This window comes from Coregonus clupeaformis, chromosome 6 (genome assembly GCF_020615455.1).
Source record: "Coregonus clupeaformis isolate EN_2021a chromosome 6, ASM2061545v1, whole genome shotgun sequence".
Classification (NCBI taxonomy): Eukaryota; Metazoa; Chordata; class Actinopteri; order Salmoniformes; family Salmonidae; genus Coregonus; species Coregonus clupeaformis.
Window position 1 is genome coordinate 16,153,518 of NC_059197.1, and position 19,439 is coordinate 16,172,956.

The following is a 19,439-nucleotide window of genomic DNA, read 5'->3' on the forward strand; positions in this document are numbered from 1 at the left end:
AGTTTTTGCGAGGCTCATCAAAGGTTTGGTTCTTGGTTGTACAGATCTATTAAAAAATAAAGTTATAAAAAATGCTACTCTTCGGTTCTGAAAATGTGTGGTTGTCTCTACATTACGCCCTCTAGGTGGAGGTGAACGTCTATTGTACATGTTCATTATGTCCAAGCAGTGTCGATTCAATACTCTTACATGCACAGGATCACATATAGCACTTTATGAAAACTGCTGTAAAAAGGGCTTTATAAAATTTGATTGAAATTTCATAGCAAACCGTTAAAGGGCAACTCCACCACTTTTCAACCTCATTTCATTGTCTCCAGCACAATACCATTGTTTACATATGTGAAAACGTTGCATTTGTACATTTTATAGAAAAAAATATGAAGTTCAAAGGTTCTATCGGATGACAAAAGTTTAACATTTTAAAAACAGTGATTTTCAAACACAATGAGATTCGTGATGACATGGGGAGCAAGAAAAAACTCTCCCTCTGGCTAGAAACTTGTTGCATGTTTTGAAAATCACTTTTTAAAAAAACTTTTCATCCTACCCTGTGATGTCACAGCAAATCATTTTTTAATGACCTTATCTTTTTAACAACAGATCATAGAAACACGCCATTTCACATACTGTATGTAGACACTGGTATGGTGCTGGATATAATGAATATGAGGTTGAAAAGTGGCGGAATTGACCTTTTAATGATAATACCATGTTGTATTTGAATGTTTTTTGCGGTTTGCAAAAACGCTCTATTTACATTTATTCCTTTTGGAGGTTGCATTGGATAATACTCTTATTGCAGGACAAAGTTCATACTAGCTTGGTTTTACTCATATGTTGACTTTTTGCTCATTCAATTTGTGTTTTTAGGGGTTTAACAGCGAAGCTAGAGGCAGGTAGCCTACTGGTTAAGAACTTTGGGCCAGTTACCAAAAGGTTGCTGGTTCAAATCCCTGAACCGACTATATGAAAAATCTGTCTGTGCCCTTGAGCATGGCACTTAACCTTAATTGCTCATGTAACAGTGGCACTGTTATAAGCAGTCTCACTTAAAACCTCATATCCGCCACCCCGTTTGACCTTGAAACTTTGTATGTGGGCGTCTTTCCTTATGCTGAACAAATTTGGCTGAAGGACCCATAAGGTCCATCAGGACAGATTTTCCTCCATCTTGGAAATTTGGGAAAACCTTTGAAAAAGGTATTCTCATTAACCATATGTCCATACTGTATGTAGGCCCATGGTACGTCTTAACTTATTTTGAGAAAAGCTAAGGGATTGGTTAAGAGATGGGTGAGGTATTGAAGAATCAGATTTTACGTGTCCATTTTTAAATCCTAAAAAAAAGGAAACTATTAACTCATTCTTTGCAGATGTAATGCTAATGCGCAAAATCATCTTCTCCTCGTGAACCATACGTCAAATAAAATAAAATGGGCCTCCCGAGTGGCGCAGTGGTCTAAGGCACTGCAGTGCTTGAGGCATCACTACAGGTCCAGGTTTGATACCGGGCTGTGTCGCAGCCGACCGGGAGACCCATGAGGCGACGCACAATTGGCCCAGCGTCGTCCGGGTTTGGCCGGCCGGTATGTCCTTGTCCTATCGCGCTCTAGTGACTCCTTTGGCGGGCTGACACGGTCGCCAGTTGTACGGTGTTTCCTCTGACACATTGGTGTGGTTGGCTTCTGGGTTAAGCGAGCAGTGTGTCAAGATGCAGGGTCGTGTTTCGGAGGACGCATGGCTCTCGACCTTCGCCTCTCTCGAGTCCATACGGGAGTTGCAGCAATGGGACAAGACCGTAACTACCAATTTGGATATTGAGAAAAAGGGATAAAAACATATTTAAAAGAATGTTATTTCTCACATGCTTCGTAAACAACAGGTGTAGACTAACAGTGAAATGCTTACTTACGGGCCATTCCCAACAATGCAGAGAGAAAATAAGATAAATAAATACACAATGAGTTACGATAACTTGGCTATATACAAGGGGTACCAGTACCAAGTCGATGTGCAGGGGTATGAAGTAATTGAGGTAGATGTGTGTGTGTATATATAGGTAGGGATAAAGTGACTAGGCAACAGGATAGATAAACAGTAGCAGCAGCGTATGTGATGAGTCAAAAGAGTTAGTGCAAAAAGGGTCAATGCAGATAGTCCGGGTAGCTATTGGTTAACTATTTAACTAACTATTTTGCAGTCTTATGGCTTGGGGGTAGAAGCTGTTCAGAGTCCTGTTGGTTCCAGACTTGGTGCATCGGTACCAAGTGTCTGGGATGATTGTGTTGATGTGAGCTATGACCAGCCTTTTAAAGTATTTAATGGCTACAGATGTGAGTGCCACGAGGCGATAGTCAATTAGACAGGTTACTTTGGCACTCTTGGGCACGGGGACTATGGTGGTCTGTTTGATACATGTAGGTATTACAGACTGGGTCAGGGAGAGGTTGAAAATGTCAATGAGGACCCTTGCTAGCTGGTCAGCGCATGCTCTGAGTACGCGTCCTGGTAATCCGTCTGGCCCCGCGGCCTTGTGAATGCTAACCTGTTTATAGGTCTTACACACATCGGCTACGGAGAACGAGATCACACAGTCGTCCAGAACAGCTGGTGCTCTCATGCGTGGTTCAGTGTTGCTTGCCTTGAAGCGAGCATAGAAGGAATTTAGCTCATCTGATAGGCTCGCATCACTCCAGATTTTGTATTTATTTGCCTCTATGATTTTATATTAAGACTCATGATTGCACATAAAGGAAGATAGTTCCTACATGATAGTGCTTGCATTGTTATCCAACTGATCTTGTGTTCTTTCTGTCATCCTGTGAACCCCGTTCATTGCTGCTCGCAGCTATATTTGTAAGTGATATTTCACATGAATTATTTACATACAGTAAGGTCTTTAATTTAGGATAAACAGGATATATCTGACATGATTGTCCATGGGTAGGCTATTTTGGACAAAAATGTTTTTATTGCTCACAATAGATCACATTCCAAAATTCAAGGTTTTGCATGAATTATTGTTAAGAGTTAGTTTTAATGAGCCGATAGAAAAACTATAATATTCCATCACTACCTCAGTGTGAGAAACCCACTAATAATAATCATTAATTTGAGGTTATTTCCATATCCATACAGAGTATACTCACATCGATTTAACACTAGCCTTTCACAGGCAATAGATCATGCCTTTTGAAGATGTGCAGTGCTATGCTGTTTAATGGAGCTGCCAGCCAGGTAGTATCTATCTCACAGAGGTCAGTACACTCTGAACAAGCTCCTTTCTGCCTCTCTATGAGGTAGCAATGTGAAAGCAAGGGGCCTCTGGGTAAAGATTCATGAATTACAAAAAGTGTTCTTCCCTTTGACTCTGGCTGCTAGAGAGGAGCAGTGAGATGGTGCACTGCTGACTGGTTAAGTACAGTACTCCAACCAGGCAGAATAAGTGATTCTCCCTCTGCACAGGGCCAGAGTTGTGCAGAATTAAAGAGCAGCTGGGTGACTGACACATAAAATAATTCAACTCTGGTTACAAGCAGAATGAGGAGAGAAGAGGGAGTTGGACAGAATGGGTCAGTAGACATCACTAGTTGTTGGTGGTGGCTCTTTCTTGGAATTCTGTAATAATGTTGTTGTCAAGGTGTTGTAGTGACTAATACATTTATTTTGGGCCCAGTATCTGTCATCCTATCACCTCATATGTGATATCTGTCTCAGACAAAGGCCTAGAGCGAAACCTGGTAGATTAGGGTGTAGAAACACAAATACCTTCTTTATTCTGCTTCTGGCGTTGCGAGTGCTGTCAATTGATAGCAGCATCTTGATAGCAGGATCTTCCATTGACAACAGAGGCCTCGGGTGAGACACGTAAAATGGCCACAAGATGGTGTCAGAAGATCACCCGTAGATAATGTTCTCCTGACAGCCCAGATATTGCTATGCAAAGAACTGTTGCTGTCTAGGAACATGATGAGCTTCCAGATCCATTGAAGTCCCAGTTTGGTATTTTGGATCCACACAGACAGCACATATACTGTGTGGTCGATGTAACAGCATATATATTCAACAACAAAAAATATTTCAGAGCACACCGGCTGGATGCAATTTAATATTAAAAGCTAATTCATGTTGACCATAAAACAAAGCCAAAGTTTTGCCTACTGTACCTCTTAAACCCATTTGTTATTTAACCTTAACTCCTGAATTAATGCCACTTAGGCATCTTTACCATGGGTTAAGGCCAGGGTGCTTTGTGCCAGGCTACGCAGGGTGGCAGTTCTCATTGAGATGCAGCTGCAGTCTGTCCGTAAGTTGGACCGGTCACTGTGAAAGGTCTACTGGGACTGACAAGTCACCCATGAAGACAGCTTAGCAACAGAGTAGCAAAGCCTAGAGGAGATGTCAGTCAACAGGATGGAACAAGTGGCACTTTGTCCATCTAGATTCTATAGTAGGCTGACACAAAAAAAATAATTGATACACAATAACTGAGTGAATAAATGTATATTAAGATAATAACAAACATCAGGTAACCATAATGAGCATATGTATTTTGCGTGTTTTTGTAGTTCAAGTATGAGTGGGTGCTCAGCACCATTTGATCTACTAATGTGTCTTGGAGAGAGTTACAAAGTAGTGTGGATAGCCTACCTGCTCCTGCAGGAGTCTCTCTCTCTACCAGCTGGTGAGAGAAGCTGTGTCTTTGATGCTCAGACCCACAGCTTTTTGATGAAAGTTCATTAGAATGAAAGCTCACAGCTTTTGTTTTAAGGCTTCCTTTATGTGCCTGGTAAAAAAAAAAAAAACAGGATGCATTTTTATTGAACTGAATGTGCCAGTGTGTGTTTGTCATTGCACTAAAGCCATTGGCAGCAATAGGCATCCGACAACGCTGACACATCACACTGTAACCAAAACATAATGCGACCAGTCGACAAAGGCACGTAATGTGATACTGCTCTGTGCATGGAGAGCTTTTTAATTAAATGTGTTTTAATTAGTAACAAATAAAAACAGATAGGGGTTTTGTCCACTTGTGGACATCTTTCAACATCTAATGAGGACGCATAAAAACAAAACAGGATTTTTGCCATGCAATCAGCTCACGTGAAATGATCAGTCTCACATTTAAACAGGATGGAAGGAAAAGACACATGGGGAATTCTGTTCTAACATGTCTTGTTTGTCTTGGTGTTAATTGAGCAGAAAAAGCATAAACCGCTGCAGCACACTAATCTGGTATATTTCAGCCATGTCAGTTTGGCCAGTAATATGCCTGTGGTGAAAATGCCATCTCTAAAAGTGTTTTATTTCTTTGGTTAGCAGGCTTCTCAATCTCATTGGAATATCTGTCTGTCACACTAGCATGACAATCCCAAACCATTGCATTTATCAGGAGTTGACTTCTGAAGGGTATGATATACTATAGATCTGGGGCAGGACAACAGAGTGACAGACAATAGCATGCTATGCTGCTCCATCTCCCACATAGAAGGAACTCCCTGGTCATCTCAAACGTTGTATTGCTTACCTAGTATCATGTAGCCTTGTTAGGACTAGGCAACATGTTACTCATTACCTGTAACTACTAAATTACTAATTAGCAAGTAATGATCATATGTTGAACCAGTCAAATATTATTATTTGTCACTTATCAGCAGGTACTATATAATGTTTATTAGTAACATTGTGGTTACCACACAGTAATCAGAATAGCGACTTTGTTTACTTTCCTTTCCAGCTCATTGTCTTTAGAGAAGTGTTTGGTGCTAATATCACACTGTATACATGGTGATTTAAATGATAGCAGTTGAATATGTAGTCTACAGTCGGTTTGAACAGATTCAGAGGCCACTGCAAAATGTGTAGGGAAATTAAGTGACTCATCCAAGGCCCCAGTTGGTTAATGAAGTCACAGTTTGTCATTTCCTATTATCTTTGGTTTTGATAATGCTACAGTCTCCTCTCCTCTCCTCCACTCATCTTCCCAAGAAGAGAAAGTCTTGGGGGATCCTCTTATCTCCGTTACTTGGTGTGATCTGGGAGAATTGCCTCTTTACAATACATTCTAATAGCAGCTCCAATTTGTCAGAAATCCCTGGGGCTCCAGGAAGCTCCCACTAACTCCAGTCTGTCAGGTCTGTTGCTTTATTTCATTCTGTTCCATTCGTGTCAAAGCCTAACCACCAGTGAACCTGTCCTCTCTGTATCTGAGGTAATCAATGCACACATCTGTGTGTATAGCTCTTCAGATCCTGTTGACTCACTGATTGAGGAGCTGGCTATTATTTGCTCACCACAGCTGTGTACAGCTCCAGATTAGGTTCCTAGATGGCAGGTTGTACATTGTAAGCTTTAAACCAAATAGTTTTAAATTAATTTAATAACATTACACTTGGAGGATAAGAAAAGTGTTGTTTATACCGCAGATGATTGATATCAAGATAAACGCTGTGTTTTATGATAAATATAAGTAATATATGGCATAATGTTGTGGAAGTGACCATAGACTCATACTATAATAAACTGAGCATGTGTGAACAAGATATCAAATCACAGGTTGTTGATGGCTGGAGACATTTCTATACAGTGATAAACATACAGTAGAGTTATACTGTCTGGACTTTCTCTTTTTTAATGACCTGATTAGATCTAACAACAATGTCCCTAACCCTGATTGGCCAGTCAGAGAGTCCACTCACCTGGTTTCCCTGGCAGCCAAGTCTGAATCAGTCCATGATTACAGGGGGAAAATTAAAAAAGTGCTGTGGAGTCTGGACCCTGAGGCCTGGACGCCTGGGCTCTGTCTCCATTGTGTCGTATCCTCATGTCCTCTGGTCCTGTCCTCTTCCCACCTCTGTCCCTCATGTGGTTCTGGAAGTATTCTTAGGAGGGTTATTATGTTGCATAAACATCAGCTGGAGGTGAGGAGAAAACATCATTTGAGGAGAGGAAATCATTTTTTTACCCACAGGTAGCCATATAATTGTGTGAAGGTTTATCAAATAGGTATTTGGGCAGCACTTTATTTTATGATGCTTGTTTAATACTTGGATGATGCCCTAGCACCCTAAATAACGTATGATAGTCATTAGGTATTGTGCTTGTTACTGCTAATGATATAATTATAAAATATTGTGTAGTTTGAATTACAGCAAGCAAAGCTTAATTTAAAATGTTATTATAAACTTAATGAAAGTTAAATAGGCAAGCAGAGGTGATGTTTTTTTTTGTAGTGAAATTTGAAGATAATTTTTACAATGAGCACTGTCTGCTCCATTATGATTATGAAGCCATGAACCTAGAATTTAGCATGTAGCTTTAATACTGAAACCAACCTTGTCTGTCTGTGAGAAGCCTCAGATGCAGATGCAAACATGAAATTCCAACAGGCGCAACCGAGTAAGAAGTCATTAGATTGTAAAGATGAAATGTCCAAGCTCCTCAGCAAATATTGAGTTTTTCTGTCTTGCCAACTGGAATCTATCAACAACAATTAATTAATCCCTTAATGTCAATAATCTGCAATGAATACAAAATCACATTACATTGTCATCTAAATGATTGAGTGAGGTGAACTATGACTTTGGTAGCAGCATAGGCATTTTGTTGTGCTCTTACATTGAATTTATGAGTGAAAATAAACCAACTGCTAGGGGAGGTAGAAGGCCCAGCGGTGCCTCTCTCTGTGTAGTTAGCCAACAGTAAGACAGCTCCTAAGTGCTAGCTAGCCAGTGAGGTGAAACCGCAAGCCTCCACATGCCAATCAATCAGTCAGATTTAAGTCAGCTTTGCTTGATGTGTGCAGCCTTTACTTTATGTGGTTTGAAAGTTCTACTTAAGGGGAAAAACACCCCCCTCTCTCTCTGCTTCTCTCTTTCTTTCTCTCTTTCTTTCTTTCTTTCTCTCTCATCCCCCCTTTCTCTTTTCCTCCATCTCTCTCAGAGAGGAAATAAACAGCAACCACTGTAGCATGACTTACAATCCAGTGAGCACCCAGCCTTAATAGAGCTCCCACTTTCACAATCCTGGTTCCAGTGGTTCCATGATTATACATTCTCCATCTTTGTTTTAGACATGCCATTTTTTATTTCTGTAATAGGTCAATGTCACAATATAATAGTCCATATTTTACTTGTTGAGATGTTAGCTAACATGACCTAGATGGATAGGTAGAGTGCATAACCAGCCCGATTATATTTATTACACTTATCAAAACTTTGTTTAGATATTTATTACATAAAACACTTTTATCACATATCCCCTCTGTCAACATAAAGCAGTAGACTACTAGTGAACATGTGTGGTAGCATGGCAGCTGGTAAATAAAGTGAGATTTGTCAAGCTGCCCATCCAGCTGCAGAGAACTGATCTGGTGGACTGAGTGGCCATCTGAAATATATTCCAGTATCATGACAATCTTGGAAATAGCCTATACCAGGCAAGGACACATACATTATTATTATGTATTATTACAGTCTGTGTAAATGGATAGAACATGTTGTTTGCATGTTCTATAGTTATCCACCAACCAACTTCACAGTTATGGTGATATAGTAGAGTAAAAGTTACCCTAAAATGGGGGGGGGCAGACATAGCAGTCAATCATCAACTTTGATGCAGGGATATGCATTTTATTTATTTTATTTAATGCACGCGCGCACACACACACACATACATACGCACACAGTAATACAGGATTTGCTACAATAACACAATAGTTGTTAAATAATAAAATATTACAGTAATGTTACACGCACGCACACACACACAACAAATCTGCACAAATGGTTAGCTACATCTATATATGGGCGGGGAATAATTAATGACGTCAATTGAATTGATTCGGTGACGAGCCTTACCCCGCCCCATGTGGGTCAAGGGAGGGGGAGGGAGCCACAGGCTGAGCTGATCCCACGTGTGACGCTTGCATTCCCGGCTCAGTAATATTGTCTTTAGCGTGCTTCGGTGTAGCGTTGTGCCGGTGTGTCTTCGTTAGTTACTGGCTATAGTTGGGTTAGCTATGGAGGGAGACGGGAGCCAAGCCACATCTGGAGGAAGCCCTAATGATTCGCAACACGACCCGGGGTAAGACTGCGAACAGCACTGACACTTTTATCGTTAAAGCTACATTGTATCAATATTGCACGGCTTATCAAAGCACTGACATTGATGTTGCCTTCCGGGTACAGTCAACTACACCTTTGTTTGATTATATTAGCAAACGGGCCTGCCCCCTTTTTCTATAGCAATAGCTCGCTGGGCTTGATAACTACAGCTCTCTTGCTGCTGCTCTGCATACGTTATGGTCGCTTTTTGTCGCTATAGCAAGTAGTTAGCTAGAGCTAGCCAAGTAGTTAGCTACACGTCAAAATGGCCGATCTGACATCTGGACTCACTTCTGCTATGTTTTCCCCTTACAGTAAAATGTTTATCGGTGGTCTCAGCTGGCAAACTTCACCAGGTAAGAAATTAATTTGCTGACTACAGTGTGGCATTGTCGGGTTGTGTTCTGTAGTAGCCGAGGCTGCCGGTGCTGGTTGCAACGTCTGATGTGTGCAGTGGTGTGTGCGTGTACCTCAGTGCGCGCAAGGTTATGTTTATTTCCAATCATTTGAAGTCCTTTATTCGACCCCTATGTGCATACCAGTAGCTAGAGGCATTTATAGCTCATACATAGTGTATTCTATATTTGACAGAAGAATGAAAACGACCAGTAACCTCCCTTTGTTTTTCTTTTGCAGACAGCCTTAGAGACTATTTTACTAAATTCGGGGAAATCAGAGAATGTATGGTGATGAGAGATCCAACGACAAAACGCTCCAGGTAATTAGCTTATATATTTCCCCCTGTTTGCATTTATCTTAATTGTCAACGGACGTGGTTTTGCAGTGTCCTTATGTTAACGCAAAATCAGTTAGCAAGCAAGCAGCCATTTATTTTTGTCGCACGTTGCGCTTTTACAAGCGACTGAATCAGCGCTTTGCAAAGGTAACGCATTTTGACATGGACCGCCACGAAACATAGAATACTAGTGGATCTTTGAATATTCCTGAAAATATGGGAAATAATTAGACGACACTATTCATTCACCTGATAACTTGTGCAGCATTAAAAGGAAATTGTATTTACATTTAATAAATAATTAAATCTGATATGAAAGGTAAACTATTTTTATATCAAGTAGCCTATGGATACACCAACATAGCCAACGTGGGTAAATATGTTACAATGTAACTGTTTGACCACTCTCCTGCCCCCACTGACTGACTCACTGTTTACAATGTCTCTTGTTTATCTCCACAGGGGCTTCGGGTTCGTTACTTACGTAGATGCTGCCAGTGTAGATAACGTCTTAGCTCAGCCACATCACGAATTAGACTCAAAAACGGTATGTCTCCTTTCTTCTGTCACTTTTTAAGTGTTTGTGGTTTTGTGACCCACCTGCCTGGCAGGCATGATTAACTACGTCGTATTGAGTTGTATCTTTTACAGAGTTGTGCTATGTTATTTGAATTAGTCACTCTCACAGCCACATGCACTTGAAGCCAATAATTAGCCTAGCTAATTATGCGTTCTGAGCGTGCCCCCCCTTCAAATGACAAGACCTTCTGCTAACCCTTTCTTTACATTTACATTTTAGTCATTTAGCAGACACTCTTATCCAGAGCGACTTACAGTTAGTGAGTGTATACATTTTTCATACTGGTCCCCCTGTGGGAATCGAACCCACAACCCTGGCGTTGCAAGCGCCATGCTCTACCAACTGAGTATTGAGTGCCATGTTACATAAAGTAATTTGAGCACCAATGGCAACTACAAAGCTTTCTGTAAGGAACATCTGAGTGTTTTGAGATGGGAAACATGTGTATTGTTAAATCTGCATATTATATAAAGTGATTGTCATTCTGTATTTGTTTTCTGTGAAAATTAATTCCCAGCTGTCATTTATAGGTTTTAGTAGGCTATATATACACATTGTTGAACATATTTGGCTTTGTTTTTCATGCACCATATTCAAGCACCATCAGGCATTAATGACTTTTCTGTTTACAAAATGCAGTTTATTTATAAATAAATGTTGTTTTTAAAAAGCACCCCATCTTGAGTTAAGCTTTCATTTTTCATCCTCAAGTCCCAATTGACTGCATCATTGGCCCCAGTATCCACCCATTTACCCCTGTCTTCATCTCAGTTGTCGGCATATTATCCACTCACTCTCTGTCTTCAAGTCTGCTAAAGTGCACACATTCCCTCAACCTGACCCATTTTAAATAACAAACCCAAGACTAACTGTTATCCCCAGAGAATGGCATTGTTGCAATATATAGATTTTTCTGAATGTATGGATGGATCAAATGATGCTGGTGGAAGGAGCTATAGGAGGACTGACTCTTTGTCATGGCTGGAATGGAATAAATAGAACGGTATCAAACATATGGCAACCACATGTTCGACTCTGTTCCATTTATTCCATTCAAGCAATTACAATGAGCCCGTCCTATAGCTCCTCCCACCAGACTCCTCTGATATAGGATATATTAAAACTGACACTTGAATTAAGTCTCATGTTTCTCTGAGGGTGAGAGTTGGTCAGAGTAATGCCTTGACTGCATAAAAGGGTATTGTGATTTGCCCTCTTTGCGTTTTAGTGTTTGATTTTCCATATGGGTCAGTTAGCTTATTTTTGATGATTCTCGTGCTCCTCTGTTGGCTAATATAAATTTGATTGGAATGACCCTGTGGCATTCTTATGTAGCATGCAAATACATGGTAGTTACATAGGCAGGTACATTGTAATGTGTTTGACCTGTTTGCTGTAATGAGAATACACTGACGTTTTTAAATGCATTACCGGTACATTTGCAAACAAGCTTCAATGTGTTTTTGTTTAAAAAAATAGCTTCTATACTTTTCATATCCCTTATCTCAATTGTGAGTTCATAAAACATCTTTGAAATTGTGCACAAACATTACAGCAGTTGTAGGTTAAGTAATAATGTGTAGCTACACTGTAATTGCCTATGTAACTACCATGTAAAGATGTATTGTAATGTGGGACCAAAATAATGATTAATTGAAAGGTCAGTATAGTCACCACGTACTCATGTTCTGTATGTGGTTGTTGCAGTGTATGCTCTAACTCGGCTGTGTGAGCGAGTGCTCAAAGGGCTCGTTCTTCAGGAGCGGTGGAATGAATACAGACAGCCTATATTGTCCCCAAGGACTCATACTAACTGCTCTGACATTGCCAGAAGGTCTAGGCTTATGAAACAGATAGCTGAAGATGTGAAAGGAAATGGCAAATTATAATCTGCCTGTAACTTCACACACATCACTTCTGAAAAATTACACTATTTTAAATGCTCTTTGTTAATGTATGTTCAATGTGTTTTGTAGCCTAATTAATTGTTAATAGTACAGGGGTTATTATGACTGCAGATTTGAATGTAATGTTGAGATGTATTAGTACACCTCTAGAACCTATTGATAAGGGGCAAATGTTAGTCTATTGATAAGGGGCAAATGTTAGTCTTGCTGAAAAGGGAAATCGGTACTTGAGAGGACATGCAGTTTCAGCCCAGCAAAGGAAGCAGACACACACACTCTCCCTAACTCTCGATGTGTACCTAAAAGTGTGCTTTGATGCCATCTCTCCCCTCTCCTTCCTGGACCTGCGTCTACGTAGGCTTATTAGAAAACAGCTAATGACATTATCCATGCATTAAAGGACCCAGAGTTCAGTCTTTAGAGTTGAATGTAATAGAGGTAACATTGAGCTGCTGACTCACCCCTCTGTGCCTTGGGAGGTGTTCTACATTAAAGTGCTGAAGTGCAGTGTGATATGGAGGGGAGTCACATCTCACCTTAAAGGTCCAATGCAGCCATTTCTATCTCAATATCAAATTGTTTCTGGGTAACAATTAAGTACCTTACTGTGATTATTTTTAATAAATAAAAAAATGGTCAAGAAACAGCTTTTTAGCAAAGCGCAATCTCTCAAGCAATAATTTTGCTAGGAATGTCTGGGAGTGGTCTAATTTGGGAGGGGAAAACTGAACATTTCCTGTTATTGGCAGAGAGGTTTGGAACGCTCTTTCTTATTGGTCTATTAACTAATTTACTGCCTGCTGATGCCAAAACTCCTTTCGACCAAAGCAGGCTAAAATTCCAGGCGATCTTTTCAAACAGCTCTTACGCTAAAAGGGCATCGGCATTATCATTTTCCCAGTATTATTCCAACCTCATAGTGTGGAAGTGTATATAAACCACACTGGGCCTTTAACACTGCAAGGTGAGGCTGGGCTGGGAAATTCAAGTCCAGACAGCAACAGACATGGTTTGGTTTGTCTGCATGGGGAATTCAATGCTGCTGTGTGTGTGTTGTCCTTTCATCAGGATACAGTCAGTATTCCTTCTGACATTCAGTGTACATGATTCCCTATTAGAATAGCCTGTGATTGCAAAATGCCCTTAAACCCTAATTAATTGTGCAATATGGTAACTTGTTTACTAGTTTTAGTACAGAGTTACTTCACAGGTATACATGCAGTGTTAGCATTATTTCAATTGGAGATACCTGTTGTTTTACATTGTGGCACATGTATTTCCCTCGATTGCATACGCCAAGGCTGAGGCATGTACTGCATATACTTGACATGTTTTATATAATCCTTGACAACATGGAAATGAAGGCTTGGGGTTGAATAATACTCAGTGTCTGTTGACAATAGGATTTCTGCTGATGTCATTTGTGAAAACAATCTCTTGTAGATTTAAACACTTTTCTGGCTAAAACACTTCCCACTCCGCTAATGCATTGTCTGCTGAATTCAGACAGTCACTTCCTGTCTATTTTTGTCCGTCACACGCTGACAGCTCTCTGTTACATTTCCCCTCTGTTATTTTTTGATTTTTTTAACCAATTGACAAGCTCTCAACTTACTTTATGCACAATATTCCACTAATGGTCTTTTCCCCGTTTAGCTATGTGGCCTTAAAGATGAAAATGTGAAAGGAGAAATTCTTTGTTCACAGGAAGAGTGAATGTTGGGGATGTATTCAACCTTACTGTGACAAATGGCAAATGTGTCTTGAATGTCCTGGCTGTTTTTAATGCACTGACTGTCCCATTTAACAGGATGTGTTCTTGTGCATGATTTCACTTTTAGAAGTGTGTGTCAGAGGGGAAAATTAATGTCCAAATTAATGTTTCTGAGTTGATTTGCACAAGTTGTTCTTGAGGAAGTCCTGTGGTTGGTTCTAACACCTGACTTGATATCTCACACATTTAGTTCGAGCTACATTTTGTATTTTTGACGAGGTACAAATCCGCAGTTCCCAACACAGAGAAAATCCTGTAATAAATAGTGAAAACATAAATTACTGTTTTGCAGTAAACTGATGCAACAATGAATAATACAATGCCTTCTTTTGTTTTCAGGCCTCATTTTATTCAATCCAAACCCAAATGTGCCAATTCACATTGGCTGCCATAATAAACCCTTGGATGGAATCAGGAAATAATAACTAGCTGTTCTCCATAAAAGCATGCAGCGAAGCAGCCTTGTATGACCCATGTATTTGAAATCCATAATATGAGCTAAAAGAGTCGATGACTCAGGACAGTGTAATTGGATTTGAAATTAAAAGGTTAAAATGTTTTCCAGGAGGGAAACATTAAGTGGCTTTGAATAGCATTAAATAAAACGCTCTCATTCAATACATTTTGAATGGACTTTTGATTTAGACTTAATTATTGCACAATTATAGCATTATATGTGGTCTATATGTATATGCCATTAATAAAAATGTGTAATTGTATGGTGCTTTTTTGCTCATACATTTTTCACAGCGTGCTTAAATAGCAACCTGGGCATTAATGCTAGTTATGCATGTTCTTGGTCAATATACGTTGACTAAACCATGATGTGTGAAGGGCTATTGAGTTATTAGTCAGCTATGCTTCAATGGAGTAATGCAGGATTGTGTGAATGACGGACCTGGACTTTTTGACGAGGCAAAGGGAAATTTAAATTGTGCTTTTGATTAAGTCAGCCAGCTTTAGTATGACTGTTGATTAATCTGTGTGGGGAAGATGTGAAAAATAGTGTACTAGTGTAGGAGGCTTGAGCCCTAAGGTTCCCCAGTACAGCTGGTTCTCTTCTCTCCCTGGTAGTTAATTGGTTGATTTAATGTCATTGATTGGCTAAAGGAGTCAACTCACCTGGTGTCCCAGGTCTGAATCAGTCCTTGATCAGAGGGGAAGGATGGAAACCAGCAGTCCTGAAGGGGACTTGGGGACCTCAAGGCCTGATTTGAATACCCCTTGTGTAGTGTCTCTGTACTTTCAGTTGTGACGATAATCCTAATATTGTCTGAGTCGTGCATGCCGGTATGTGGGATAGTCTTGTGATCCATGAGGAATGCTTTAGACCCACACATCCAAATCGCTGTCATTAGTTGTGTTTAAGTGATTGACAACTTTGATGATTATTGATATCTAATCCTCTCTCTTTTCCCTTTTTTAATATTTACCAGATCGATCCTAAAGTTGCCTTTCCTAGACGTGCTCAACCCAAGGTAAGACAACATGCAAAAAATGTTTGAACCTCTCATGGAGAGGACTTTTAGTTTTTGGTTGGTTGGTTTCTGTAAGACTGGGTGCATTGTTGACCTGCAGAGAACAGAGTACTCTGGAGCTCTTGTGAGGGTCTGGTCATGAAACGGCAGCTAGGGCTGCTGATTTTAGTTTTGTTATGCAAGTGTCACTGTCAGGCAGGCTGGTCTGGAGCTTACTACAGGTAGATAACTGGCTGTCTGATTTCTCCCATAGGTGCACCACCACCGTACTTGTTTACATCAGCATGTTGTCTAGATTCCATGATGGCGTAGCAGTGTGGTCGTGTTCTCTTGTGTGTCCATGTAAATAGCCTGTTTTTTGTATTTTTTTGTATTTTTAGGTATATATTTCCCTATCACACTTTTCATCCTTCTACTAAATATACTTTCCTGCAACCCGCCTCACTCAATGTGGAACGGATTCTATTATTTACTCACCTTTATCTAGAATCTCCAGTTGAAACTAGCCAGCCAGCTAACTAGCTACTTGCTATTAGCCACCGTTAGCGGTTTTCACCCAGAACATCGGATTTTCTGCCGGAATAACTGAATCACTGGACCTTAACACCGGATCGCAACTAGCTAGCCGCAACCGAATGGATGTTGCTGTAGGCTAATCACCACTGCCCCCGAAGCAAGCATCAGTTAGCCTTGAGCTAGCCTCGAGCAGGCCCATATCCCGGCTATCTACCTCTCTGTCTACTTGACGGGAGTAGCCAGCTAACTAGCTACTTGCTATTAGCCACCGTTAGCGGTTTTTCACCATTGTCCATGGCCTGCACTACCTACCAGCCAGCTCTAGCCTGGACTATTATCGGCCAGTCTGCACTGTCTGCACAGCGCGTTATCGACCCAGAACCTATCGGATTTTCTGCCGGAATCACTGAATCACTGGACCTTTAACACTGTATAATCGCAACTAGCTAGCTGCAACCAAATTAACGTTGTTGTTGGCTAATCAGCCTTGAGCTAGCCTTGAGTCAGGCACATCTCCCGGCTATCTACCTCTCTGTCAACCGGACGGGACCTCCTAGAGTCGACACGGAGCCCTGCCGATCCATCACGACTGGTCTGCCGACGTAATCGTCTGTGGTTTCAACAGGCTTCCCGTTGCAACGACCACGAAGATCCATCTGCTAGCCCCGGCCCGCTAGCACACGCAAACGACAGCCGTGCTTCCTGATCGCTGTGCTGTAGTACCAATTCGAACTGCTCTCGGACTCACAAATTGCTGTTCACTGGACCTTATGATCACTCAGCTGCACAGCTGATGCCTGCTGGACTGTTCCTTTACACGGTACCCTGTCCTATTTATCTGTTTAGCCTCAGCCCAAACTTTATCGCCATTACCAGTTGTTGTCTTAGCTCTCTCTAATAACACCTGTGATTGCTTTATGCCTCTCTCCCATGTCAATATGCCTTGCCTATTGCTGTTCCAGTTAGTTCTTATTATACAATTTCACTGTAGAACCCCAAGTCCCTCTCAAACTGCCTCAAATAGTTCCTTTGTTCCACCCCCCATACACGCCGAGACCAGCTCAATCGGTGCCTCCAGTGATGCGATCTCTTTCATTGTTACCCAAAGCTTAGGTTTACCTCCACTGTACTCATATCCTTCCATATCCTTGTCTGTACATAATGCCCTGAATCTATTCTACAACGCCCCGAAATCTGCCCTCTTTATTCTCTGTACCCAACGCACTAGAAGACCAGTTCTTAAAGCCTTTAGCCGTATCCTTATTCTAGTCCTCCTCTGTTCCTCTGGTGATGTAGAGGCTAACCCAGGCCCTGCAGCCCCCAGTATCACTCCTACTACCCAGGCGCTATCATTTGTTGACTTCTGTAACCGTAAAAGCCTTGGTTTTCTGCATGTTAACATCATAAGCCTCCTTCCTAAGTTTGAGTTATTCACTGCGTTAGCACACTCCGCCAACCCTGATGTTCTAGCAGTGTCTGAATCCTGGCTTAGGAAGGCCACCAAAGATTCTGAAATTTCCATCCCCAACTACAACATTTTCCGTCTCGATAGAACTGCCAAAGGGGGTGGAGTTGCAATCTACTGTAGAGAGAGCCTGCAGAGCTCTATCATACTATCCAGGTCTGTGCCCAAACAGTTTGAGCTTCTACTTCTAAAAATCCACCTTTCCAGAAATAAGTCTCTCACTGTTGCCGCTTGCTACAGACCCCCCTCAGCCCCCAGCTGTGCCCTGGACACCATATGTGAATTGATTGCCCCCATTTATCCTCAGAGTTCGTACTGCTTGGTGACCTAAATTGGGATATGCTTAACACCCCGGCCATCCTACAATCCAAACTAGATGCCCTCAATCTCACACAAATTATCAACGAACCTACCAGGTACAACCCTTAATCCGTAAACATGGGCACCCTCATAGATATCATCCTGACTAATTTACCCTCTAAATACACCTCCGCTGTCTTCAACCAGGATCTCAGCGATCACTGCCTTATTGCCTGCATCCGTAATGGGTCCACGGTCAAACGACCACCCCTCATCACTGTCAAACGCTCCCTAAAACACTTTAGCGAGCAGGCCTTCCTAATTGACCTGGCCCAGGTATCCTGGATGGATATCGATCTCATTCCGTCAGTAGAGGATGCCTGGTTGTTCTTTAAAAGTAATTTCCTCTCAATCTTAAATAAACATGCCCCATTCAAAAAATACAGAACTAAGAACAGATATAGCCCCTGGTTCTCCTCAGACTTGACTGCCCTTGACCAGCACAAAAACATCCTGTGGCGTACTGCATTAGCATCGAATAGCCCCCGCGATATGCTACTTTTCAGGGAAGTTATACATATACACAAGCAGTTAGGAAAGCAAAGGCTAGCTTTTTCAAACAGAAATTTGCATCCTGTAGCACTAACTCCAAAAAGTTTTGGGACACTGTAAAGTCCATGGAGCATAAGAGCACCTCCTCCCAGCTGCCCACTGCACTGAGGCTAGGAAACACTATCACCACTGATAAATCTACAATAATCGAGGATTTCAACAAGCATTTTGCTACGGCTGGCCATGCTTTCCACCTGGTTACCACTACCCACTCCACCAGCTCTGCACCCTCCGCTGCAACTTGCCCATGCCCCCCCCCGCTTCTGCTTCACACAAATTCAGACAGCTGATGTTCTGAAAGAGCTGCAAAATCTGGACCCCTACAAATCATCTGGGCTAGACAATCTGGACCCTTTCTTTCTAAAACTAGCCGCCGAAATTGTCGCAACTCCTATTACTAGCCTGTTCAACCTCTCTTTCGTAACGTCTGAGATCCCCAGAGATTGGAAAGCTGCCGCGGTCATCCCCCTCTTCAAAGGGGGTGACACTCTAGATCCAAACTGTTACAGACCTATATCCATCCTGCCCTGCCTTTCGAAAGTTTTTTTAAGCCAAGTTAACAAACAGATCACCGACCATTTCGAATCCCACCGTACCTTTTCCGCTATGCAATCCGGTTTCCGAGCTTGTCATGGGTGCACCTCAGCCACACTCAAGGTCCTAAACGATATTATAACCGCGATCGATAATAGACAGTACTGTGCAGCCGTCTTCATCGACCTGGCCAAGGCTTTCGACTCTGTCAACCACCGCATTCTTATTGGCAGACTAAATAGCCTTGGTTTCTCAAATGACTGCCTCGCCTGGTTCACCAACTACTTCTCAGATAGAGTTCAATGTGTAAAATCGGAGGGCCTGTTGTCTGGACCTATGGCAGTCTCTATGGGGGTGCCACAGGGTTCAATTCTTGGGCCGACTCTTTTCTCTGTGTATATCAATGATGTCTCTCTTGCTGCTGGTG

At 41.5% G+C, this 19,439-nt stretch overlaps 1 protein-coding gene across 1 annotated transcript in view; it reads left to right on the forward strand.

The window, feature by feature from the left end:
- Window positions 1-8,904: 8,904 nt before the first annotated feature.
- LOC121567740 (RNA-binding protein Musashi homolog 2-like) overlaps window positions 8,905-19,439 on the forward strand; it is a 146,253-nt gene continuing 135,718 nt past the window's right edge. The window contains exons 1-5 of the mRNA XM_045218765.1: window positions 8,905-9,090; window positions 9,426-9,466; window positions 9,747-9,828; window positions 10,309-10,393; window positions 15,544-15,585. Coding sequence (XP_045074700.1) covers window positions 9,026-9,090; window positions 9,426-9,466; window positions 9,747-9,828; window positions 10,309-10,393; window positions 15,544-15,585 — 315 coding nt within the window. The 5' untranslated portion in view covers window positions 8,905-9,025. The remainder of the gene's footprint in view (window positions 9,091-9,425; window positions 9,467-9,746; window positions 9,829-10,308; window positions 10,394-15,543; window positions 15,586-19,439) is intronic.